We start from the raw sequence: 27,833 nt of genomic DNA, 5'->3' as shown, positions 1-27,833 counted from the left end.
ATGGTTTGGTTTCCACAGAACATGACGAACAACAGAGAGATGCGCTCATGCAAACCACACGCACAGCACAGGAGGTCAGCGTCAGAGCTTACCAGGCTGCAATGGGGCTGATGGAAGAAGAGAACATGAAGCAGCGAGGAACGAATGAGAGAGACAATGGACAGTTACTTTCTCTTTTTTTTTAAATTTATTTCTTTTTGGGGTGCTCTTGCTATTCCAGGCAGTTCTGTGATGGGGGAGGGGGCTGGATTGAGAGCCCTGCAGGCCAAAGCTGCTTTCCGCGCATGGAAGAGGTACAACAATAGCACTGGCTTTGCAAGCTTCCCAGGCCTCTCCTACCCAGGAGGGACCAGCTGACCATGGGGTGAGAAGGGAGCTCCGAATCCACGGCCCATTCGGTCCTGGCCAGCTCTCTCTGCCTAATGCTGTGGTGGACCGGCATGCTGCGGACACACCGACCCAGCAGGAGCTGGACTGAGTCCCAACAAATTCTTCACGCAAGCCGCTAGGCAGCCAGCACACGGGGGCGACCTGCAGCCGTGACTCACGGCGAAGGGTAGCGTTCACTCCAGTTACCTACCCTTGCGCAGACGCCTCTCTAGCTAGCCAGGCTTGAGGGAGAGCAGCCACACGGGAGAACACGCAGGCTGCAGGGAGCAGCGCTATCTCGAGCTGTAGCCTGCCCCCTCCTCCCCGCAGCCAATTTGAGTTAATAGCACCACGGTACGCGAGTGAGGGGGTTGTGCGTGTGGACAGGATTTGAGATTGGCGCAACATCTGAATTAACTGCAGCGAAGGCAAGACCTTAGTACCTACTGCCCCCAGCGTGGGGCCAGACTGGAATCAGGATCCTATAAGGGAAAGGCCGCATACCCCATTGTTGCCACCCCACACCTCCCAAGACAGCCAGTTCCCCCAAATCTGGTGCCATATTGGAACCAGGGCCCTATAGGGGAAAGGCCCCATATCTGATTTCCCGATCTTCTAGAGCCAGCCGCTCCCTCCAACCTGGTGGCATACTGGAGACAGCACCCTACAGGATCCTATGGGGGAAGGCCCCATATTCCATTCCCCAATATCCCCGGGGCCAGCCAGTTCTCCTGATCTGATGCCACATTAGTACCAGGACACAAGAGGTGAAAGACCCCGTTTTATCTTCCCTGGCTCCCTTGAGCCAGCCAGGTTGGGGGGTCGTTGGGTTTTTTTTTGTGTGGACAATATAAAATGGCAGAAGAAAGGCCACGAGGACATTTACATGAGAGCTGAGTGACACCATCTCCACCTTCACTTTGAACACAGGGGCTTCAACAAAGCGAGTGCATCGCCAAGTATGCGATTCTGTCAGCCCGCCCCCGGCCCCATCTTACCTGGGCAGGTGAGAATGCTTTTTACTGGCTGGCCTGTTGCCCAGGAGGGAAGACAGAAATTGACACCAAAGACAAGGACGGTGGTAAAGATGGCGCATGGTCCAGAGGACAGCATTGGGAGTGCGGGGGGGGAGGGGGGGAAGAGGAGACAAATAGAGAAAAGAGACAGAGGTGTAATGGATGACGCAGCTGTAAACATACTCAGAACTCAGGAGAGGGGACGGACAGACAGCAAGAGGCAGATGCGCGGCTAGCCCTAGGCTTCAGAGCCAGAGCTGCCGCTTCAAAGTGCTTTTTACCCACCAGCCAGAGTCTGCCGACCTGGGGTGGGAGGGGCTGCAGACATACCCTCAGTGACCCAACAGGACTCCTTCGAGGAGCGGAAGGGGAGCTCCCCCTCTGTAGCCAATTCAGCTCTTGACCTCTGCATTCAAGCTGACAGTGGCAAGGGGGATGCCAACAGGTGTCCACTAGGGACCAAGTCCCACCAAAATCGTTTCCCGCAGGGCATTCAACAGCCAGAGGGGTACAGCTACCTTCAGAGCCTCACACAGGCCCCGGTCCCGCAAAGACTCACGCAAGTGCTTAAATTTTATGCATTAGAGTCACTTGTAGAAAGCAAGTAGGTGCTTGTGTCTTTGCAGGATCGGGGCCAAATTCCCTCTGACTCCCTTCCCCACACATCTGCGTACCGATCACCTTCCCAGCAGCTGATCCTTCCCTCCCAAGCCCCAAGAGCGACGCCCCTTCCCTTCTCCCACCCCTTGCCCAACCCATCTAGTCCGCTCCAGGGTAGGACAATTTAAAAAGGAGCAAGACTGTTATGGCGGACTCAGGCAGCGACAGCTCCAGCAAAGGGCGCTGAGTGGTCTCCGTTACGACCCCGCTTTCGGGCTGGAGTTTTCCAGCCTCGGGGTCTGGCTCAGAGTGGACATAACCAGAAAGTTTGGACCAGATTCCTTCGACTGCTTTGTGCACAGAGGACGACGATAAGGAAATGCAAGCTGTACTCACTAGGACAAAACATCTTCACCTTTGGGTACGATACGCAACTGGACTGTATGAGAACACGTGTGACCCTGGAACGGGACACTGCGTCGGGAGCACACCCTTGCAATGGGGTGCGATGGGGGGGGGGGGGGTGATGGTGCAGGAGAGGACACCATGGGTCCCATGAGCACACATGAGCAGGGGGGCGAGGTGGGTCCGGTGACAGGTTCCACAAGTGCCCGCCTGCACAGCGGGGGTAGGGGGCAAACTACAGGTCCAGTCTGAACTTTGGTGGCTTCCCCAAGCACTTATCCACGCAGCCTCAGGCCTTGATCCCGCTGCCAAGCCCCTGCACTGCTGGCAGGGAGGGGCGCTGCCCGCGACTGCGAGCAAGAGCAGAGACGCCAGCCGCAGCACTAAGTGGATCCCTCCTCTCCGAGTGCCGCGGAGCCACCTGCGTGCCTGCTCCCTTGGGGCCTGATCCAAAGCCCACCAAGATCCCACCGACGTCAGTCTGCTCTGGACCAGGAAGACAGCGGATGGGAGAGCTGCGTCTGAGAGAGGCAGGCATGGCGTGTCTACCAGGTCGGCACCTGAAGGGCGCCTGCAGGTGGCACGGTGCTAGGTGCTGTACGGACATCCAATAAGCATCAGAGATCCCCAAAGAGCTTACAGTCTAAAACCCTGCATACGGAAGGGCCTAACCCTGCCAATCAAGCTGCCCACCTGCTGCTTAGCAGGGGTAACAGAACGGCTGCAGCGCTCGCATCAGGACACACCCTGGGTTTTCCCCGCATCCCACTAACCGTTTTAGATGCTTTTGAGACTCTCCTCCCTAAGCTCCTAAATCCTTTGGGTGCCCTTCTGAAAATGCGCACCGCCTCCGTGCGTTGCACGGCACGCTAACCAGCACACACCCACCCACACGCACACCCTCCACAAGGCAGGATCAAGCCCATTCTCCCGCACGCATACCTTTATTGAAAAAGCAACACCACCACCACCAACAAACACGCATGAGTCAGACTGCAACCATCTCACTGAGGCAGGCAGCAAATTCCTTCCTTTCTCGCCAGGCTAAGTCCACACTTAAAAATGAAAGCCAGAAAAGGGGGAAGGGCTGGGGAAGAACTAATGAAACTCGGTAGGTCTGGACGCTGCTGCAGAGTTCTCAGCTCCTCCCTAGAAAACACACAGCCTAGGTAAATCCAACGGGGCCTGATGCTGAGCCGCTCAATTCTTGTGCGTGGGCAGTGGCAGAGAGGTCGGGCGGGGCGTGAAGATGCCTGCAAGCCACCTTTGCTCTCCCTGGAGGCCAGAACCATGCAGGGGTCTGCCTGGCTTGAGTTGTGAAAAGCAGCCGCAGGGCCATGCGAACTTGCTCTTTGCTTCTACTACAGTCACTGGGAAGCTGAGAAGAGCGGCAGTGCAGTGCGCTCTGGCCACTTCCCCGATCGGCCCCCCCAGGGACTGGGCACAGGTCCGGAGCAGAGCTCGCATGCCGGCTCCACACGAGCTGTGCAAGGGGCCGGCATGTGCGGTACTCTCAGGGAGCCAGTTCTGCCCACTTGAAAGCCCCTGTACATTGCTAGGGCAGCCTACAGGGACCAAAGCGTAACTAAAAGCCAGGCACACCAAAGCGTAACTAAAAGCCAGGCACACCATATATATATTTTAATACATGCACACAGAGATTTGACTCCTGGGCTCTGTACTCTGCAAGGCCAAAGCAAGGACTGGCATTAGCTCTTTGGGACGTGTGCACAGACACACGAAAACAAGAAGCCACTGCCAAGTTTTGTGCCAGATTGGTGGAGTAAATCCCCAGGATCCATCCCCCTGCAGCCTGCTCGCACCGCGCCTCAAGTCGACACGACTGTTAAACTCCATTTCCAATTTGGCACGGTCTTGAACATTTTTTTTTGGCCCAGACAAAACACAAAGGCCCAACCTTTAAACTTTTGCTCATGATCAGCAGCAGATGGAATCCGGCTGCCGTCCGCAGACCGTGCTAACTGCATGCAGAAGGCACCAAGTATGCACGGGAAAAACGATTTCTGCTTCGGCAGCAGTTGTAGGGCAGTAAAACGTTCCATTGGGGAAAAAGGGGAGGAGAACTACAGAGAGGTTCATACCGGGAAGAGGAGGAGAATGTGACCTACTGCTCTGGAGTAGGTGGGAAGAAGCATCCTCTGCTTACAGATGAAGGGACGGAGACCAATCTACGATATTTCCATGGTGCCTGTTCCCACGGCATGTAATGCTGGGGTAAATCTAAACTGAACGTGCTTGTACCTCCCAAATATGAAGTTACACCTGGCATCGCCTCGGAGGAGTCACAGGCGTGATAAGAAAGCAAAGCCACCCGGCAACATTCCTGCATGAGTGGATGGCACACTCCCAGGACTGTCAAGGTGAAGGGCCCACTGATCAAAGCACAAGTAAAGAGAAACACTGAAGGGGGGAAGGGGGGGGGGGGCTGGGCTGGTCAGAGGTGCTGGTCCGACAGCTCCCAAGCGATGTCTTCTGTGCATCTATAACGCATGGACAGCGCAAACAGCAGTACACACACAGGCCTGGTCTAGGCTAGAGAAGTTACTAAACAAGAGGCCCTAACCACTGACCTAGACCTGAGTTCTAGTCCCAGGTCTGCCACTGACCTGCTGCGTGACCTTGGGTAAGTCACCTCCTCTCTCAGTTTCCTCTCCCACCCTTTGTCTGTCTCATCGGTTAAGATTGTAAATTCATCGGTGCAGGAGCGAAGCGCATGCAATGCACAGCTGGGCTCGACAGGCTCTACTGTAATAAAGCTGTTTGATCTGGCTAAACTGGTGCAAACCCCGACTGCAGATGAACTCGAGTCAGTTTAACCCTGGCTTAAAAGAAGAATCAGTTCAGCTTGCATCAGTTAAACCATCGCAACGCATTTAGCGTAGACAAAGCCACAGCACCCTGCTCTGGAGAAAGCGTCCCAGCCCTCATGGAGCACTCTGTGCTGGGTCTCTCTGCCAGCCAGGGAGCCCAGTTAGTGCCCAGCGTGATGCAGACACTGGAGTGAGATTCACCCAATGAAACCACCAGCTGATGAGAATGGCTCCACGTCCAGTCGAGAGGGTACCAGAATAGAGTCAGGGCTCCTAGGAGCTACTTCTGGCTTTTCTTCATTTCAGTTTATTCAACTAGTTCAGTTCAATGCCTACAGGTGGATAAAAATGGATTTTTTTAAAAAACAAATTTTTAAAAAATTTTAATTGAATTTTTGACGTTATTTAAATGATAAGAAGTTTTTTCTTTTTAAAAATAAACCTGTTTAAAATAAAATCTGAATGTAATACCAAATATGTTAAGGCCTTAACTTTTCAGAATCTCTTAAAACATTTAAGTAAAAATATAAATATGCTGGATCCCTGAGTCTCTATCCAAAACTTTAAGTTAAAGGCTGCTTTTCTATATAAAGAAAGAATTAAGGGGGGGGGGGGGGGGTAACATCGAACTTTTGAGGTCAAGCTTTATGGCACAATGCATCAAGTACTGTACCAAGGGCTTGTTTGCTATAATAAAAATAAATGTTATATGCTGCTCTGTGTATATATAAGTAAATTCAGGTTACCAGCAGGCTTGACACAAACCATGAACAAAACATTAATTATCTAGTGAATAAGCAATAGATCATTCGCCATTTTCTAAGATACTAAAAATATACAATTAAATTAATAAGAACCTAAACCATTTAAGCCATATAATTGCTTTAATAAATGCCTAGTTATAATGTGCCCCCTTAGGGAGCAAAAACGTTATATCAAATCTAGTGTAAAAGCTCTATTTCTTCGTAAATCAACATGTTTTAATGGTTATATCAACCAGTGAGAATGCACCATTCTTTAGAAAATAACTGAAGTACAAAATGGAGAAGTTGATTAAAATCAATTATTTAAACCAAGGCTTTCTGCTTGGTGATTTAAATCAATCCACCCTGAATGACTAGTTCATTCAAAGTTAAGAAACCAGTTGGGAGTTGAAAAGACAGGAAAGCTTGTTTTCCTCTTCCAATCTATGAATAAAAACTAGTTGCGAGAGGATGAGATCTATGAGCTCTAAAATCTTGAAGGACAAGGTGACCAGAAACAATCAGTTCAATTCATTAACTTGCAGATAGTTTAGCTACATAGACAGATAAACAGTCTAACAAATCAATTAGTTTTACATGCAAAACATGTTTTGATAAACCTTTTTTCCCTCGTGTATCCAGCACATTTAAGGTAGTTTTATTTAACACAAAAAATTTAAAATGCTATTTTTGTGCACTTTAAATCAATTTAAACCAAACAGAGCTTGACACAAATCACAAGCAAAAAATTAATCTAGTAAAATCAGAAATGAGTCATTCACCATTTTCCAATGTAAGAAAAAATGTACATATAAGAATCTAAATAAATGTAAGTTAAGCTATATACTTGCTTAAGTAAGCGTGACTAGAAAGAGCATAAACTCCCGGTTAGCAAAAAGTACCACCAGGTTTAGTGTAGAGTCTTTATTTAGTTGCCAATGTTTTAATGGTTACCAACCAATGAGAATTGTCTTTTCTTTAAGACAATAACTAAAGTGCGAAGACAAAACCTGATTGAAATCAATTATTTAAACCAAGGTTTCCTATTTGTTGATTTAAATCATGATTAAAATTGGTGTTTTAAATCACCGTTGATTTAACTCAATTAATCCTGGTGTTGTTTTACAGAATTTGGTGAACTGGGAGTGGTGGTGGGGGGAGAAAAAAAATGGCAAAATTTGCTAAATGATCCAAAATTATTTAGGTCAGTCAAGACCAGAGGAGACGATTGCTAGGAACTTCAGAGGGATTGAACCAAACTGGGCAAACAAGCAACAGGATGGCAGATGAAATTCAGGTTTCAGAGTAACAGCCGTGTTAGTCTGTATTCGTAAAAAGAAAAGGAGTACTTGTGGCACCTTAGAGACTAACCAGTTTATTTGAGCATGAGCTTTCGTGAGCTACAGCTCACTTCATCGGATGCATAGCACAAACCGCTAAGTAATTTGTAGTGTCAGCAGCGAAGTTGGAAACAGAACCAGGACCCAACTCAGCCCCCTGCTCTAGCTGCTAGTGAGAGTTCTGGGTCAGCTTTTCACTTCCCTATTTCTTATGAATAGTTCAGCTAGTAGCTTAACCCTGAAAATCCACTGGGGGCTCTCCTGCAAGCCAAAAGCAACCCCAGCGATACCCACGCCTTTGCCAGAAGCCTCTCCCTCTTTGCCAAAAGTGCTATCACTTGCATCTGAGAACAGCAAGATCTGCATAGGTCCAGGTGGGCCAACTTCCCCCTCCTCTATGCATCCAGCATCAGACCGCGCGCTCTCTCAGGCTCTCCGGAGAGGTGGCTGAGGCTAGGGAGTGAATGGAAACAGGGAAGAAGCTAAGTGACTGGAGCAGCCATAGGAAGCAGAAGAGACACTTGTATTTTCCGAGAAAAGTTAGCTACGTCAAGCAGCTCCTGGGCCACCATGTGCAAGGGCAGGTGGAATAAAGGTGCAAAGCTGTACGCGGTTTTCATTTCCTATTTAAATGCCCAAGTTCGATTTTAAGAGAGAACAAGGGGAGAGCCAGGCACAGTTACAGAGAGCCTCATGTAAGTGTCACTTCTGAAGCTCCTTCCTCCAATTCATCTGGAGTAGCTCCTACCCCCCAATACTAGCTCCCCCCGCGCTACTCCCTCCAAACTTGGGCATCTTGTCGCCAGCTCCCCATGGGACCCTCCCTTCAGGCCTGGCCCCCTCCTGAACAAAGAATGTCAATGGTATTGTCTGCCACTGTCCTGCCATGGGCCTTGGGCAAGCTGTTTCACCGCCGTGCCTCAGTTTCTCCATCTGTAAAGTGGGGATAATGATACTGACCTCCTTTGTAAAGCACACTGAAAGCTATGCATGAAAAGCTGCATAAGACTCATGAAACTGTGTAAGCCAACTAGCGAGACTCTTTCATTGTCCCAGGCCGCTGCAGTATCCTGAACAGCCCAGAGACGCCTCAGACGCGTTTGTCCACATGGATTTAACAGACCCAATGAAACACAGATCCAGATCTAAGCAAAGGCCTCCCGACTTCTAGGACATTGAAGTTCGAATTTACCATTTCACTGCTGCACCCGCCTCCTCCAGTTCTACTCCGTAGACTGTCCAAACACTGACTGAGAATAAAGACAATCAGATAATTCATGGCAAATAATTTGATCCATTTCATTTTTGGCTGTCCAAGAGGTGGCAATATTATCCAGTTTATTGGTTACTGGAAACTGATTAGTTACTTCCTGAAACATCTCTGAGACTGCAGGTCAAGGGTTGGGCATTTGACCTATCCAAAAATAACTGGTCAACTGACTGGCCAAATAATGTCAAAAATGGTCACATATTTTAAAGCACTATTAGAACAGTAACAACGGGTTTTAAAAAAGGAGTGAGTTTTTATGGTCTCCAGCAGAATGACCTTTAGATAGCTACTTATGTCTAATGAAAAAAAAAAAAAAAAGCTGTTGAAATGAGTTATTTCAACTCAGAAAAATGCAAAATTTTGAAATGAAGTTCAAAAAAAAAAAAAGGATAATTATTATTCTTACCTATTTAGCAATGTTCAGTCAGCATTTAATGGTGAACATTATCCATGTTACAAAAGAAAAGCAAAATGATACAAACACAGAGCACCTATAAAAGCAAAGTCATTTTTAAATGCACTTATGTGAGGCAGGCAGCAGGCCAGATCTCCAAGCAGCTTAACGGTTGCGCATCTCTTCTCATTGTGTTGGGGGAGGAGGTTTAATGCCTGTGAACCCTCCTCCCCCTCCCCACTCCCTTCCGTTAGTCGGTTAGACTGTAAGCTCTTTGCGGAAGGGACCTTGTCCTTAAGTTGTTTAATGTGCTTTGTAAACCCCCATGTGGGTTGATGGCCAGGTATACAAATAAAGAGATTTTTATATATATACACACGTTTCTTGTTGAAGATTCCAGCCACTGTTCAACATTCCATTAGTTCACCTTTTTTCCCCATCAGGCGGCATTAGCCTGTAGCAGCGTGATCAAGACATTTAAGAAGGCTTGATGACAGATGGCACCATGATGCAATCAAAAACGTAAGCTGCCGCCTACATCAGGACATTCTTGCTGGAATATTTGACGTTGGTCAAATAATAGGTGTCAATTGACCCGTCATCTGAGATTATTGGACCGGTCAATTGATCGGCTTGCCAAGCCTATCCAGCTTTGAGTTTGCTGAGAGTATTTAAAATCCCCACGATGCTGATTAGTTTCCCAAGTCATAGGGTATTGTGCCTATTGGCCGACCGGATGATTTATGCAACCAACCACCAAGGCAACCCTCACATTTTAAAAAAATCTAACATAAGGGTCAAAATTCATTTTCAGCAAAAACCAGAGCTAAAAGTTCAACTTGTGAGAGCATCCATGCTAGGGAAGCTTGAGCACTCAAATGCATGCAGAAAAGGAACACACAGGACCCGATCCAAAAACTAGTAAGTCAATCGGAGCCTTTCCAGTGATTTCAATGGGCACTGGGCCTAGTCTACAGTTAAAACTTAGATCGACCTAGCTAAAAATTTCACACCCTGCGCACCATAGTTAGGTCGCCCTAACTCCTGGTGCTAGATCAACGGAAAGATTCTTCCGTCAACCTTGTTACCACCTCTTAGAGACGGAAACGCTGATGGAAGAACCCTTTCTGTCAACACAGGAAGTGTCTATGCTATGGAAATACAGCAGCACTGTAGAGGCAGGAGAACAGACATACCCTGGGTCTCCCCCAAAGGACAGGATACATATTTATGCAGCAAGATAAAGTTTTTCTGCTTCAGGGAATCGGTCAACTACTGAGACCTTGTCTACACACAAAAAATGTCGTACGGGTTTAACTACAGCAATACGACCCTCTTTATGGGGATGCAGTTATACTGGTACAAAGATCCTTATACCAGTACAGCTTATTCCTATGTGGGAAAGAGAATAAATTATGCCAGTATGAGGCATCTTTATACCAATAGAACTGTATTCATACTAAGAATTGTACTAGTGTAAGTCTTCCAATACCAAAAAAGTCACACCGCCAAACAGCACAGTTACACTGGTACAAAAACCGTGCATAGCCCAGGCCTAATTTGATGGAGGTTTGAAAGACATTTTGGGGAGGTTATTACACGACTGTCCACCTTCCTCCAAAGCAGCAGGTACTGGCCACTGTCAGAGATACTGTCCTGGCAAAATGGACCATGGGTCCCACCCAGTCTGGCAATTCTTGCATTCCTAAATGGTCCAACAAAGAGGGCTGAATCTAAATTCACATGAATAATTATGAATCTTTCCCCACAACAAACTATTCCACCTTCAAGCGCCACTTGAGACGGAGGGAGGTTCACTAAATGGGTCCCGTAATAAAACCACGTTGCCATCAGTCGTTGCCACCACCACCACCTCCTGCCACCAATCACAACTAACGGGATTACGCAAGTGTGAGGGGTTGGATCACAGAAACCCCCTGGGGGCTGCCACCTGATGTGCCAAGACTACTCCTGCTCCTGCTTTCCTGCCCTGCCAGCTTAGGACTCCAGCACCCTGCCTGGTTTGAGCCAGACCCGGCTGGCCTGCTGCAAACCCAGACCCAGGTCTGAACCACGTCCCCTAACAGCCGTAGGCTTAACTGAAAGCAGCTTAAAGAAGTGTGCCTGTCTTTAACACTCAGATGCCCAACTCCCAATGGGGTCCAAACCCTAAATAAATCTGTTTTACCCTGTATAAACCTTATACAGGGTAAACTCATAAATTGTTCGCCCTCTATAACACTGACAGAGAGATATGCACAGCTGTTCCCCCCCCCCCCCCCGCCCAAATATTAATACATACTCTGGATTAATGAATAAGTAAAAAGTGATTTTATTAAATACAGAAAGTAGGATGTAAGTGGTTCCAAGTAGTAACAGACAGAACAAAGTGAATTACCAAGCAAAATAAAATAAAACACACCAATCTAAGTCTAGTACAGTAATAAAAACTGAATACAGATAAAATCTCACCCTTAAAGATGTTTCAATAAGTTTCTTTCACAGACTGGAGCTGGACACCTTCCTAGTCTGGGCACAATCCTTGCCCCGGTACAGCCCTTGTTCCAGCTCAGGTGGTAGCTAGGGGATTCCCCATGATGGCTGCCCCCCTTGTTCTGTTCCACCCACTTATATATCTTTTGCATAAGGCGGGAATCCTTTGTCCCTCTGGGTTCCCACCCTTCCGTCTCAGTGGAAAAGCACCAGGTTAAAGATGGATTCCAGTTCAGGTGACATGATCACATGTCCTGTGAGACTCCAAGCCTTCATTTCTCAGAGCCTGACTCACAGGAAGGCCTGCCTGCAAACAGAGCCATCCGCAGTCAATTGTCCTGGTTATTGGGAGCCATCCAGATTCCAAACCACCATTAATGGCCCACACTTTGCATAACTACAATAGGCCCTCTGAGTTAGATTTCATATTTCTCGTTTCAGATACAAGAGTGATACATTTCTACAAATAGGATGACCACACTCAGTAGATTATAAGCTTTATAATGATACCTTACAAGAGACCTTATGCATGAAGCATATTTTAGTTACATTATATTCACACTCTCTCTATAGAGTGTGTCACACCCTCCTCCTGAACTTACTGCCAGGGACTTGGACATTGACCATGTCGGAGGCAGTATACCTAAAATTCCTCTTTGGGCTCCCCTCTGGGCAAGACACTCCTGTGTCCCCCAAAAGGGAAAGAGACCCTGATCCAGCTGCGGGCTCACAGCTACCAGCAATGACAGACTCTTCACTGGCCAGCAAAATCCCCCCCCCCACTTCACTCAAGTTGGGCTTGCTTCCAGCTACAGAGTCCTTGGGGTTTGTTCCCACTGCAGCAGTCGCCAGGACCCCAACTTCCAGCTCCAGGACACATGTCTCTGTGCACCTCTTCCACTCCATTACAGCCCGTTCATGCTTCTGGGTCTCGATTTGCTTTGTCTTTTAAGTCTAGGGTTTGCTGGTGAGCAGCCTTCTCGTTTTCCAGAGCAGCCTTTTCCCGGGCAAATTGCACATCAATTTCCATTTGTCTTCCCGTTAGGCCACCACTCGAGCTGGGATACCACAGAGAACCCCCTCCTGCCAGAACACGCACCCCTCCACTCCTGTCTCGCTAAGTTAAGACACTCCAGTCAGCTTCAGCACAGACACAGAGGTTGGGCCACACCCATCTGCAGTTCACTGACACTGAGATGCACTCAGCTCAGGGGCTTCTTAGTTAACAGAGACTTTCCCAGCGCCCAGTGTTCAGCCTTTGTGGGCAATTTGCAACCTGTGCAGTTTTAGCTTCTTCTGATCTTCCCTCTAACTTATTTTGCTTCCTTTTCTGTCCCTACTTCCCTTACCCGAAATAAGCAAACAGAAAATAACAAATCAGTAACCACTTTGTCTATTCTCCAGCCACCACACTTAAGACTCACTTACAAATCACTACCAGTATCTCAAAGCAATCAGCTGTGCACAGATCCTGCCGACTACGCCACTGTGACGGGCTGGATCACAGAAAGCCCCTGGGAGCTGCCACCTGATGTGCCAAGAATACTTCTGCCCCTGCTTTCCTGCCCTGCCAACTTAGGACTCCAGCACCCTTATCTGTATTCAGTTTTTATTACTGTACTAGACTTAGACTGGCGTGTTTTATTTTATTTTTCTAGTTTCAGATACAAGAGTGATGCATTTATACAAATAGGATGACCACATTCAGTAAATTATAAGCTTTGTAATGATACCTTACAAGAGACCTTTTGCATGAAGCATATTTTAGTTACATTATATTCACACTCTCTCTATAGAGTGCGTCACAGCAAGGTCACACTTGCGTACCAGAGCCCCAAGCATCACAGAGCAAGTCGAACAGCAACTGGCAGACCTGGGAGACAAACGACAGAACCAAAACTATCATAATCCGGGCAGAGCTGAGAAACTCTGGCTCTGGTTGGAGTGGCAGGGCTTGCTGGAGGTGAGAAAACTAGTGCAAGCCCCAGAGCACTGGAAGACAGCGTGACGCCTAGAGTGGGATCTCCAACCAGAACCACGCCAAGCATGGACTGGTATGGCAGGAGAACTACAAAGGCACACAAGCAGGACTTGGTCGAAGCGTACTGAAGACATGCTCCATCAATGGAAACACTCCTTTGTTGCTGTAGCATAGATGTGTCCTCGTTCCTAAGTGGGCTCTGACAGACTAGCTATTTGGGCAAGACGCTTTTCCTTTGAGCCTCAGTCCCATCCCCCCGCACTTTCCACCCCTTGTATACTAGGAGGAGGATAGTAAGACATCCCCCTTTCCCACGGCGATCGTGAGGAGCAATTAACATTGGGGCAGCAGTCCCAGGATGCCGTGGGGCCGAATGTCCTTATTAAGCATAAAGTAACAGGGAAAGTTTGGGTTTTATTCCAAATTAAAAGAAGAAAAAAAGAAAACATTAAGTTCAGAGGGAAGCCAAATTGGGCATATTATCAGGGCAGGGGGGAGGGGGAGAGAAGAGCCACAACGTTGGCTTAGGAAGCAGCCACAAGCTAAATACAAAACCACAGGAACAGCCGGTTCTCACCTCTTTGTGCCTTTGCGCATTGTCAGTCACAAAAAAAAAAAAAACAAAAAAACAAAAAACCCCATAGCTAGTCAAGAAACTCCCCAATCCCCCTCACTCCCAGCACTAGGAGTACACGTAGAATCCAGCAGGTACATTAGCAATAAGCTCCGAACAATAGGGGTTTTTCAAAGCAATTCCACCCCCTCCTTACCCCTACCCCATCCTGAGGGATGGAAAGTCATAGTCCATTGAAGCATAAACTCTGCTGCTGAAGCAGATTTCCAAGACGACATGGCTCCTTGAAACCATAATTATAGGCGAGTTCGACGCAGGGAGGGTAATTCCATCCCCGTTCCATTGGATCAGCATTCCCCTGCCCCTCTCTATGCCCTCCTCCCGCACCCCCGGTGGCCAAGTCAGAGCGCAGTGGGTACTCCTAATTGAAACTTCCATCCGCTGCCTAGCGCACGCAGCTGGCTAGCAGCCTCCCCTCCCCTCCCCTCACAGCACTGGCCATTCTAGCAGTGAAGAGAGCCCGCCCCGCCCCGGGCCCTGAGGCGTATGGAGTCAGAGGGAAGGAGGCGAGAGGTGCCCACTGACAGAGGGGTGCTGATGGTCGAGGTGTCGGCTGTGCCAAGCTGCCCAACTCGTTCAGAGCAATTTGATCCTGTGAGGCACTCTGGACGACTCTGCGCCATTCTGACAACGCCGGGGGGGCGGGGGGAGGAGGGAAATCCCAGGGCCTTCTCTCAGGCCTCATGGCCACGCTGCAAAAGGTGCATGCTTTGCAGAGAAGAGACGGGAGTGTGGGGGTGGGAATGCAGCAGAGATGTCACTTGATCCAAAAAGCAAATGACCCGTAGGCAGGGATCCTCAGTCACACAGCAGCACTGTTACGCTACTCTGGCTGTGCATGGCACCCCTGGTGTAAATGCCGATCACACACGTCTATTGCAAGCTCCTTGGGGTGGGGACTGGATTTTTTTTTCCTGTGTTTGTACAACGCTTGGCACCAGGGGGGTCCTGGCCCCCAAACTATCCCTATTACTTTATGCTTCACAAGGTGTTACCACGATGCAAATAAATAATAATGTTCTTCTAAGACACCTGGGTTCTGTTCCCAGCGCTGGCTCTAGGCTAGGCGATGGGCAACTCACTTCACCTCTCAGCTCCTCACTACACATCTCTGATGTGAGCGCCATTCAGCCCATGCCAGGAAAGAGGCAGGAACCCTGTGGAAGTAGTAGCATATGGGCTCACGTAACTAAAGAATCTATCAGTAGGTATACATACAAGAGAGCCAAATTAAGGGTGCACAGGTAGAAGGCACGCTCCTGATCCCAGGGTGACCCTCCTGCCAAAATTCAGGTCCCCGTTACAAAGCTCAGAGGGACTAGAGCCTTTCAGCGAAACGGCTGTCAGAATTTAATAGAGGGAGTAATATGTTGTTTTGGCCAACCTCCTTCTCGGAAAAAGCTGGAAGATTTTTGCTTCACCTTTTCAGAAAAGCTGACGCCCCCCAAGGAAAACTGCAGCCTGAATGGCAAAGTTAAAAAGCAACTGAAATCAGGGATGTATGAAGAGTATCAGGTGACTTTAACGGCAGGCAGCATTACCACAGCTGGCCATAACACTGCTCCAGGCTGGAGAAGAGAAGCAATTCCTCCCTCTACGGTCTTACCCTCCCTTGCTAGCCAGAGGTACAATGGCAGAATTTTAAGAGACAGCAGCTTGGTACCCAAAGCGCAGGCACCTGTCAGAACGAGGCTCAAGAAGGACGTCTCTAGTGCGGCCTGGACCTTTAAAGCTATTCTGCCACCTTAAGGGCAGAACTATGAACCTGCCAGATGCAGCAGATAAGCAGACGCTCAGATACCACAATATAAGAATCTAAACAGAATCCGAAAAGCCCCTGGGTTCTGCCCCCAGCACTGGGACAGGCAGGGGTAACAGGGAGCTGGCAGCCGGGGGCTTCTATTCTCAGTGATAATGACACTGACCCACCTTTGTGAAGCGCTTTGAGATCCTGGGATAAAAAGCCCCAGTGCAAGTACCACGTATTATAGTTTTTTAGGCAGCCAATGTAAAGAGCACAGGGGTCACTACTGACCTACAGCAGCAGCTACAAATCGAGCTAGCAGAGAAACAGGCAGAATCCCATTAAAGTCGAGGTGGGATTGTTAATACAGTTCATGTCATACACTCGACCTGGTTTTAAAAAAAGCAAACTTACGCAGTCTTTTCCATCCTATTACTCAGGCCCAGAGTCTGGGGCCGATCCTGCATGGTCACCAGGAGTTGAGGGTCTGGCTGATTGGAACTCATGGACACAGGCCTTTTAAAAAAAGGCACAGTCAGATTTTCAAGTGTGCCACACTCTGACCACTTAGTCTGGTGCAGACGGGAGCAGAGCTCTCAAAGATCCGTCCCTTAGAGCTCAATCTCAGGGAGCAGCCAGGAAACATGCACTGACTGGTCCACGGAGGAAACAAGATGCATCCCCCCAGGCTGTACTTGGGTTCAGTACTACAGTAAGTTGCAGGGGGGTCAAAACCTCTCCTAGAAGCTGATGCGTCCCTGAGTGATTTGCAAATGGCTGAACCAGAGAGCTGCCTGTGCAAGTGTCAGTAAAAATTGGGAAAGACGGGAGCTAGGCTGCCTAAAAGGAGTAACGCTGCAGCCCCTTTGTTACCATTCCGACTCCCATCCTACCTCTTAGCATGCAGCCCGTTATGGCTGCCACAGAACAAAGGCCGTGTCAAACACAGGGAGTAAAGAGCTCCAAAAGCATCCAGCGCTGGCCTTGCGGTGCTCTCGTTCACTCAACAGGAGTTTCGCCAAAGGGAGCAGAGGTAGGCCAGTGCTAAGCACCCCGGGGGTGGGACTTTCAAAGGCGCAAGGCAGCGCTGTTGGACCTCTGCACGGCCTGGCTTTGAGGGACGTCGGCTTATTAGTATTTGTATCATAGTAGCAGCTAGAGGCCGCAGCCAGGGTCGTGGCCCCATCGTGCCAGGTGCTGTACGTACGTACAGCAAGAGACAGGCTTTGCCCCCAAAAAACTTACAATCTAAATTAGACAAGACAAAGGGAACAGTATCATCCCCACATGCACAGTGGGGATCTGTGGCACAGATAGGGGAAGTGACGTGTTCAAAGTTACACAGGGAGCCTGTGGCTGGACTGGGAATAGAAGCCAGGACTCCCAAATGCGAGGCCAAGGCTTCAGCCACAAGGCTGCCTCAACTCCAAGCGGCCTGACCCATCTCCCCAGGCTGCCTCGCCCCTCTCCCTTCCAAGGGCTCATTCACTGGTTTTCTGTTGCACTCCAGCGTCAGAAGGTGAACGTCCTGGGACAGGTATCTCGCTGGTATCTCGCACCTGTACTGCATAGCCCATCTCACCAATAATACAGTTTCAGCTCGGCTTTTGGCGGATGCTTTCCCTCGTTACCCCAGGGTGGAAGAGAATGGGTCTCCCTCTGGGGGATTTCAGAGTAACAGCCGTGTTAGTCTGTATTCGCAAAAGGAAAAGGAGGACTTGTGGCACCTTAGAGACTAACCAATTTATTTGAGCATGAGCTTTCGTGAGCTACAGCTCACTTCATCGGATGCATACTGTGGAAATCGCAGAAGACATTATATACACAGACACCATGAAACAATACCTCCTCCCACCCCACTCTCCTGCTGGTAATAGCTTATCTAAAGTGATCATCAAGTTGGGCCATCCTCTGGGGGATGCATGTGATGTTTCACTGTAAAGCGCAAGGGGCCAGGGTTTATTGCCTGCCCCATTGGATACCCTCAGACACACACGCCCCTAAAGAAGAAAATAATTGCTGCTTCCTACAGACACAGCCTAGATACTTGAGAGTCACGTGTCTCATCTGTGTCAGATTCCCCACCCTCAAACGCAAACACACCAGCCCTAAAGATCTGTCATCGTCCCCCCCACATACACACAAGGGCGCCCATGGGGTGGGGCCCCCTCTTGTCAGGAAAGTCTCTACCAATAGACATCAGCAGCTTGGATGAACAGTTGCTGACGGTCAGGCACAGGCGTGACATGATTACAGAGCCAATACTACTATGGAGAAGCTGAGCAAGGCGAGATTATTCCACAGGCCTGGCCCAGGTTACTCCTGGCCAATCAGATGATGCTGATGTAACTGGGCGGGACGGGTTGCTCTTGTTACAGTGGACCTGATGCAATGTCTTAGGCTGTGACATTGGGGAACAAGGTGGGAGGGAAGCAGATTTTAACTCTCTTCTGCTCTAGGATAGTTCTCTCTTGCTGACAACAGGTGTCGCAATGGGTGCGGCTGAAAACAGGGCACAGCCAAGGACAAACCGCGCTTAGCAGAAGGCAACACAAAAGCCACATCTAAATGAGAAAGTTGCACCAGCTTAACCGAAAGGTGAGGTTTTTAAACCGGGCAAACCCTTGTGTGGCCATGCTTACTCCATTTTAAGATTAGCAATTTGTGATTAGCTTAAACCAGCTCCTAACTGACAAAGTCAATCAAAATAAGCCTGTTTTAAACCAAATCAGGGTGTCCAAATAACCTTTTGCACCACTGTGACGAAGACCTGGTCAACACACAGATTTTATGCCAGGATAACTATTTTGGTTAGGGCTGTGATTTTTTTTTAAAACCAATATAGACATGATCGTTCAACCCCTGCTGTGGATGCAATTTACCAGCACAAAAGGAACTTAAATCAGTATGGCTTACTCCTCTTTCTGTATAGGACTAGTATACCAGTATAAACATCTTTAAACCGGTATGACTGCAGCCACAGTAAGGGATATGGGTGTACAGCTTTATACAGGTGTCATCAAAGCAAAGCAAAATGTAGTGTGCTCTACACTTAACACTCATACCGGCAACACGACATCGGTTAGGGGAGTGATTACTCCTTTTCTAAGGCCTGGTCAGTACTGGTGCTGAGAGTGCTATGTGCAGCCTTGTCTACACTAGACGAGTTTGCTGGCATAGCTATCTGGCATACCCTCCAAGTGTAGATGTGGCTGATACCTGCATAAAAATGCTGCATAGCTTACACAGTTGTTGTCTTGTCCCGATAATCAGATAGGGCCCTGAAGTTCAAACATGGGCTTGGCAACTCTTACGGAGTCCTCTGAAAGGGCTCGATCAAAAGTATCCCAGCCGAAGAGCATCACTTTCCTTCCATTATTACATTCAAAAGCATGGACGAAAGTTACGTACAGCCCGCTCCCGACACAGCTTGCAGCGTTGCTATATTTCGGTCCCCTCGCTATTGATTTTCATTCCTGCAGTGTGCCCTGACCGCAGTCTCATGGATAATGGATGTTATTTTCCCAAGATGCTTTGATATCGACCGGTGGATCTTATCTTTCAACATTTATTTCAGTTAAGATACTCCTTGACAGGGCATCAGCATCCTCAACCATTCTCACTCCTTCTTGAGTTTCTGACCTGCCAACTTTTCAGCTATCTGACCCCTTTATAAACCAACGTGCGATGGAATCCACTGAAAAGTCAATTTATTGCCTTGCTCTCAGATCCTCCTTATAAATTGCATTGTTGAACCCAGTAAAGACCATCCCCACATCAGTGAGGTACTGGGGTATTCCCAGCAGAAATCTCTGGCCCACGGGGCTCTGGCAACCACATTCCCACCATGAAATTGCTTACACCGTTTCCCTGAAAGACATTAGCTGTCGTGGGAAAAATCTTTTTTATGGTGGGATAAGTGCATCTACATTAGGGCTTATTCTGGCATAGCTGCATCAGTTTAAAAGAAAACTACATGCCTACACCGGTGTAAGCCCTCGCACAGGCGCACTGAGATGGACCTAAAAGTGCTTTTGCCACTACAGCTTATGTTTCTCGGGGAAGTGGCATAAACTATGACAAGTGAAGCATTTTTATGCCGGCATAAACTGCAGCTCCACTAGGATGGCTTGCCAGTAGACTTATGCCAGTGTCACTATGCCAGCAAAACTTATCTAGCGCAGGCAAGGCAGAAAAATGAAACCCTGGCGCACGAAGAGGCTTTGAGATTCCTTCAAGATCAACTGGATCATGCAAGTCTGAGGCCATAGTTTCCAGAGGGGAATTTACTACCTAACGCAAACTGGCATCCTCTGAAGTCACTTACGGACACACCCGCACCATCTCTGTGTTATACTTGCATCTGGGCATCATACAATCTTCCCTTATTAGTTGTATAATTAAGGCTTCTTGTTTGCGGTTTTTTATTTTTCCTGGTTTTAGAGAGAGTTATTTTTAGGCAAATTACAGTTCAGTTTTTCAGAAATAAAGATGTTTTTCATCAATGATTCTTAAGAAAGAAAACGATTTGCTTTGAATGAAATGAAGAGTGTTTGGAGTTCTCTGACGTCCTGCCCTCCAAAGAATCTGGTGCTAGAATAGGGAACTGAGAGCCAGGACTCCTGGGTTCCATTTCTGCCACTGACTCACACTGTGACTTTGGGCTAGTCACGTTCTCTCTCTGAGCCTCAGTTTTCATATCTGTGAAATAGGGATAATTAACCTACTTAATTAAAACAAGTTATAAAGGTTCAGAATTATAAATGCATTATATATTACCTACTCTGCCCATAGAGCAAGATGGAGCTACAGGTTTCTAACATCCTTCACTAACAGCCTATCACCCAGATTATAAATTACTACACGCGTTTAACTGATTTGCCCATCACCATGATATCTGGGCGCGTTACAAGGCTTGACAAGGAGTGACATTGAAGATTCCCTTAAGAAAGGCCAAACCACATGTGCCTTCAGATTTACTAGGCAGCTGGGAAACAAAGATTTTATCAGTTGGGAAAGGGCTTGGCAAAGAAACACCTACTGCAGCTTCCTGGAGATGCCCAAGAGAGCTCTGCCTATAGCACCCACAAGCTTCCCTCTTGGAAGGAAGAAAATGTGTGGGTGTGCATGAGTTTGTCCACCCACTGATGTCAGTGGGTTGCCCCAAGGTGAGTGAGTGCGGAATCAGGCCAGGGCCAGGCCCCGGCACCTCTGGGCTTGGCGGTTCGTAGCCCTAGCAGCTTTGGGCTCGCTGCGTCAGTTATGAAAGTAAATCTTTGCTTGAGCCCCGGCACCACTTTAATTACAAATTAAGCACTGAGCCATGGGTCAGAGATGGCAAGGTGATCCTTAATATAGCCCGTTTCTAGACCCCTCCAGGCCTTATGTACAGTAGACAGTCCCTTGAATTTGCACCAGCCAGTGCAGCAACGCAAACATAAATTCAACTCACGTCAGCATCCCACCACCCACAACTGGATCAGCCAGAGCTTCCAGGCCACTTCCGCAGATACCCCCAGAGACCCATCAGAGGGGTCACAGCAAATGATATCTGACTTCTTCCAGCTTTCCTCCAGCAGTCTAGACTCCAGATTATGAATGAGTGTTGCTAACAGCAGGGCCGGATTCTGCAAGGTAGAGGTCAGCAGGATTTGACGACAGTAGGAAAGGAGGGCCTACAGCACCTTGAAAGGTATTGGCCAAAGCAAGAACAGAGACAGATTTCTCATTGGTACCACGAATCCTTAATCCCACCCTCTTTCCTTATTTCCCCTTTGGCCCGTCCAAAGCGAGGGACTCAGAACAGCTCCCTACCTCTCCACATTAGAGGAGGACAGCCTCTTCTGATCACAGCCAACTGCAAAGCCAGAGCATGCCCAGAACCTTGTGTTAGAGCAGACTTTAAAAAACGAGAGGGGGAAAAAAAAAAAAAAAACCACCTAAGGCAAAGAAAACGCGTTCGTCTCAGGAGCCAGAGCGGAACAAATGCTGCAATTAAAAGATTAAGAGAGAAACAGGATCAAATCCTCAAAGTGGGTCAGTCTCCAGCCGGGGCTTGGCAAACACGCAGTTTGAGAAGCTGGGATTTTTTAAGTCTCCAAATGGTCCCTGGCCCCCAGAACCACCTCCTCGGAAGACAAAGCATTTTAAAAATGGGCCAAAATAAGCCTGTTTTAAACCAAATCACAGTGTCCACATGCCCTTTTGCAAACCTTTGACTAAGCCCTGGTCTACACACGGATTTATGCCAGGATAAGTATTTCTGCTCGGGCTGCAATTTTTTTTTTTTTTTTTAAACCAATGTAATCCCTGGCTTGGACACAGGAGCAAGTCAGCCTGTAAAACGTTCTCGTCTGTAAGTTACGGGAAGGTTGATCAGGACTGATCACAGGAACAAAAACGAAAGCTACCGTTTAGGAAGAAATAGCTGTCATTTTGGGATCGGGCCTTACAATGGACTCTTGTGCTCCCATCGTGTATTGTCCCAACCCAGATCAGAGACTGGGCTACAACATTATAGTTGTTGGCACCAGCCCCACCTGTTGACAAGGCAGACGTCTCCCCTTATAAGATCCTGTTTTCTGTGGCTTATAACTTTGTCAAACTTCACCCACTCAGGCTGTGCGTCGGCCTCAGGCTGACTTTTCGGGGGGGATTTTCAGCGAGAATGGTTACGCTGTTTCCAAGAACGGGGCTCGGGAAAAATACCCCTTCTTTCGCCAGAGCTAAAAATGCTGGCCACTTTTTCTTTGAACAGGTCGAGCACACCAATGCTTTGAAGCAGTGGCTGGACCTTTGTGTCAGAGATGTGTCTTTTCAGTCCCCTTGAAAATCCTCCCCATTTGGCCCAGTTATAAATCTTCATAAAAACTGCAATTTTTACATGCCCAGGAGAACTTGGGAGATTTTCACAGCTACAATATCTGGATATTCTGTCTTCACTGAGCATGCGCCATCCAATCTTGGCTCCCAAACCTGACTGGACGTCTTTAATTACATGATCACATATTATTTTTATCACAACACCCCAGTTCATTCATTGCACAGACTGGCCCAGCTCTGGGGCTTAATCAGCGTTGGGTAGTGAAGGAGGCTGTTGTCTGTAAGACCCCTGCCTCATATGTTGCAGAATTTGGAAGTGAACGAGGCAGGGCATTCCAGCAAGAGAAAATTTAGTCTCATGGCTAAGGGAGTTGACTTTCAATGGGACTTACGCGCATCATGGTTGGAGGACGTAAGAAACTCAGGCAGACGTTAGGGGTCTATTGCAGGAGAGGGTTGGTGAGATTCTGTGGCCTGCACCATGCAGGAGGTCAAACTAGATGATCATGACGATCCTTTCTGGCCTTAACATCCATGAGTCTATGTCATTTAGGTGCTTTTGTAAATTTTTCCCCAGTCTTCTACAGCGCATTTGTACAGCAACCAAGGCTACAAGGCCCCAGTCTCAGCTGTGGTCTGTAGGCGCTCCCAGACTGCATAGCCCACCTTTCTGCCAGGCCATTTGGAAAAACCAAGGATGGAGAAAATGATGGGTTTGGATGTGGAGTTTTATCTCATGGGCTTGTTTCATGGCCTCTCTGTAAAACCGTTAAGGGATGATGCACAGGGGAGTTTTGTAATTATCTGTCTGGTTCTTAGTTTCAGTACAAACAGAGGTAGGTTTACATTTTGGTAAAGCAATGCCGTAAATTTAAAGAAGGGTGTGGGGGAATAAAATTGCATTTGGGAGCTTTTTTTCCTTTTACCTACAATAGTTACACCACATATTTAGGAGTCCCTATAACTGGACGCGGAAGGATTAGATTTTTACTGGTAAAGGTCGATTTCGCCCGTACACACACAAATCAGTGCAAAAATATTTTCATTGATAATCATTCAAATTTACAGACTGGCAACATAAGAAAACTGCTGCTTGAGAACTTATTAGAGTTGGATTTAAGAAAAATAGTTTGTACCTTCTGACAGGTGATGTTGACAGTTTGTGTTTTAATGGTCATAAAGCTTTTGCTTTTCAAATCTCAATGTCTAGTGTCATAATATAATTGCCTGACCCATCCATTGTCTAACCCCCTCCCCACCCCGACATCTCCCCCCGACTTAGCTACCGCCTCTTGCGGAGGTAGATTTCTTATGCCAACGGAGCGCTCTCTGCGGTCGGCACAGAGCGTCTTCACCAGATGTGCTACACAGCGCATCAGTGTGGTTGCACCCATATAGTGCTTCCCATGTAGACTAGCCCTAAATTTATTTTAGGGCATTCAATGGTATTTTCGCTCTAGTCCATCAAGGCACTTAAGCACGTTCTTAACCTTAGCTTGTGATTAGTCTCATTGACTTCAGTAGGACTGCAGTATTAGGGTCCTTTATACCTATATAAGAATGAGCTATTTCAGTACAAGGCACCTTTATAATCGATAAAACTGTGTCCACACTAGGGCTGGTTTAACAATACCCTTATAACGAAAACCGCACTTGTGTTTCAACAAGGCCTAAAATCAGTGCTATAAAATATCTCTGTTTATTAACTTTAAGTATCCAAAAAAAAAAATAAAAAACCACCTTCTATGGCTGAAGTTTACAAAGCCTCCAAGGAGTCATGGAGGCTCGATTCCTAGTCTTTTTTAATAATCCCGTCAGCCATTTGGAAAATGTGTCGAGCACGTGGCAGGACTGGGCCCAGAGAATGCAATGAACTTTAAAGAGATGTATTGCTGGGCGCAACTAGTTAATATACCTTCCCTAGAGTTCAGAATTATTTCGTCTGAAATTTAACAATCACTCACCTTCTTTCCCCCACCACCAGTCTGAGGGCTTGTTTACACACAGACATTGCACCAGTTCAACTAAAAATCTGTTTAAAAACTGATTTAGTTCACACACTGCAAGCCACTGGGTGGACAGATTGGTTAAAAACTGGTTAGAAAGTTTGGGGTGTGCCCTGTGAATTCGACAAGCGAAACCAATGTACATGAGGCTTACAATCCATTTAAGAGCATCCTCGCCCAAAGCTGCCTCTTGAAGCCAACTGAGTTATGTTATGTGCAGTGCCTAGCACATTGAGACTCTGATCAGAGCCTCTGTTATCACCCACCATGCCTGTAACATATGTTGCATCCACATATAGAAGAGTGCTCCAGGTTCTAGTCCGGTAAGTTTCTCAAAAGGTGGCTGCAGCCTAAGACTGGAGGAGCAGGTTGAAAGCCATAGGTGAGGTTCTGAACGGAGGCTTTCTGGATCAAGAGCTGCATAGCCTCTGCTTTCCAGAGGTCATGAAAGAGTAGAGAGCAGGCGCCCAGGAGGCAGAAATAAGTGATAAAGGCATAAATAAGTATTTATGCCATAATTAGGTAAGGTTTGCAAAGCACTTTGAACCTGAAAGGTCCCACGTAAATGCTAAATATCATTATTACAGCAAAGGAAGCCAAGTAAGATTAACAGTAACCCGGAGCGCTTTCCATCCGCAAAGCTCAGCACACTTTACAAAAAATGGGTAAATGTCATTATCCCCACCCCGCCCCCCACCCCAAGCTTACACAGATAGGGAAACTGCGGCACAGAAACGGAGCGCCACTTGGTCGAACTGTGTCAGCAGGGACCACACGGATAGCTCGTCCGCAGCAGCTCGTGCAGGGTGGATTCACACCCCAGCTTGTCGCAAACTAAACGTTCATGCAGACGAGCCCTAAGCGCATCCAGGCACCACTAGTTTCACTAAATCCGTTTAAAACACCCCTCGAGGTATTGTTACACACCGTTTTTATACTGATAAACCCATACACTGAAGGGGGTGATTTTTCTACTGATACAGTGTTACTGGCACAAGCCCTAGTAGGGATGAAGTTACACCGGTGGTACAATGTGTGTGTGTAGACATGGGCTTACGTTAAGCTAGAGCAATTTGGCACGTAGATGAGCTCCAGAGGAGAAATCAAGCCCCAGAGCGATGTAGAGGGGCTTAGGAAATGACAGAAAGAGGTCCCAGCCCTAGAGAGCTTACAATCACCTTCACACTGTTTATTACTTCAATTTGTTTAACCCCTTGCTTAATTTTTTCTGTTCAACACCAAGGGTATATCCACACTCGGGAGACGATCCAAGCAGAGTGATGCCGACACCCTCCTGCAGTGCAGATGTAACCTACACCAACGGAAGGGATTTTCCATCGGTGCAGGAGCACCACCTCCCCAGACACAGCTCGCCTCCCCCGGCTCTCCCACTAATGATGTATTTACTCAGCCAGCTTCTGTCCTGGGGCAAGATCAAGGATTTCAGCCTCCACAGATTTTGACTTAGCATCTTCTCCATCATGGCAGAACATACATACTTCAAGCTGCATTATTCAAGAAGCATTACAGCTGGGGTTAGATGTTTGGCTGTGTGTGTTCTCCCCCCCAGCTCTGTGCAGACAGCCAGACCTCGAGCGAATCACCCAATGACCACAAGATCTGTTAAGGGACGAAGGCACCAGGCCAGGCTTATTGTCGACAAAGGACGATACAAGCACCTGGCAGACTCTACGAGGATACTAAGACATGTATGCCCATGACAATGGATGCAGCTCAGCGAATGGTGGGACTTTTCATTCCTACTGCAACCATCACCTAGGTCCAGCCAATTTTGTAATGGATACGCACAAGGGGACACAGTTAAGGTTGAGCAACAGCAGCTGTCAACTCTGCAGTTACACCCCTCCCTGCTCGCTCCTAGAACCCGACCCATGAGGGCAGAACTGAAGTCAAAGGGGATCCGGGTGGGCAGAGGGGGTCTGCTCACACAAACCCTGCATTCATTTAAGTTACTTGCATGGCCCTGTATTTCAGCGTGAAGCATCCATACCAGACGAGCGCGCTATGAAGTCTGAAGGAATCTAAACCTTCCAGTCCAATCACTGATACTTCGCTGTTTGAAAACTAAAAATGGAACTAAAAGAGAGAGAGAAAGAGAGAGAGATGCCTCGATTTATTTATGTTTAAGAGAGACTATGTCTAGGCACAGGAAAGAGACGAACAAACTTACAGCAATATTTATCCCCACCATGTTAACACCTTTCAGCAGGATTTCAGAGCATTTTACAAAAAGCGGGTGAAGAATTAGGATCTTTATGGTGCCATAAGCATGCATGAGGCTTTTACAGGCCAATCAGAACAATAAGGCCTTTACCCCAAAGAAATTCACAGTCTAAATTACACTGGAAAATGCAACAGTGACACAGCAGCCTATGGCAAGGAAGCAGAGGTGCTGGAACCAAACCCTGTATATAATGGAAACCACTTCAAGCCAAGGGGTGTGGGCAGCACTCCCCGCACCCTTAGTTCCAGCACTTATGCAAGGAGGTGACAGTACCACTCTCAATGGATGTTGTTATTCCACACAGAGTGACTTGTTGCATATATTTCCTTGTTGGTACTAAGGAATTTTTCATCTCTAGGTGGGGGAAACTGAGGCACAGATCTTTGACATGACTTGCCCCAAGTCACACAATGAAGCAGTAGCAGAGATGGGAGTAGTTTCCCATTCATAGGCCAGAAGGGACCCTTTCGGTGTTTCTCAAATGTGGCCACCAGGGTTTTTTCTTGCGGCCACAGCCTCCTGGGCTGTGATGGGGGCAGGGGGACGCAAAGCAGTGGCCCTTCCCCCAGCAGCGGTTGGGCCCTGCTTCCCTCCGGAGACACAAACACTGGAGGTGCAGGCAGCTGGTGAATTCCCCACTTTCCCGGGCATAGGGGAGGCAGGCTTCGATCATGGGGCTTTGGGCTCCGTCCACGCAGTGGCAAGCTCTGGTTCAGCCTCCAGCTCCAGGCTCACCACCCCCTCCCCAACCCCTCCCCTCACCCCATTGTCCTTGAGCCCCACTGCCTCCCTGCCCAACTCCCCATCCACGGCTTAATTTGTCCCAGCGCTTGCCACGGCTGAGTAAGTCTTCTGTGAAAACTGATATTAACAAACATACAAATATCACTTTTCACAGCAGAAGAGTTACCAGCTAGCAAGGCGTGGTGGGTGGGGGGGA

General features: G+C 47.9%; 1 protein-coding gene across 9 annotated transcripts in view; it reads right to left on the bottom strand.

The window, feature by feature from the left end:
- Positions 1–27,833, bottom strand: part of ARHGEF11 (Rho guanine nucleotide exchange factor 11) — an 81,504-nt gene that overhangs the window by 40,427 nt on the left and 13,244 nt on the right. For 5 of the 9 annotated variants that reach the window (XM_043535262.1, XM_043535267.1, XM_043535264.1 and 2 more), the window contains exon 2: positions 1,368–1,400. The exons of 3 other annotated variants lie outside the window; for them this stretch is intronic. In XM_043535262.1, coding sequence (XP_043391197.1) covers positions 1,368–1,400 — 33 coding nt within the window. Of the gene's footprint in view, positions 1–92; positions 143–1,367; positions 1,401–27,833 lie in introns of those variants that run through there. One more of the 9 variants, XM_043535266.1, reaches the window with a different exon arrangement.

The sequence above is a fragment of the Chelonia mydas genome, chromosome 24, assembly GCF_015237465.2.
Source record: "Chelonia mydas isolate rCheMyd1 chromosome 24, rCheMyd1.pri.v2, whole genome shotgun sequence".
Taxonomy (NCBI): domain Eukaryota; kingdom Metazoa; phylum Chordata; order Testudines; family Cheloniidae; genus Chelonia; species Chelonia mydas.
Note: the sequence above shows the minus strand (reverse complement) of the source record. Positions and strands in the feature narration are given on the sequence as shown.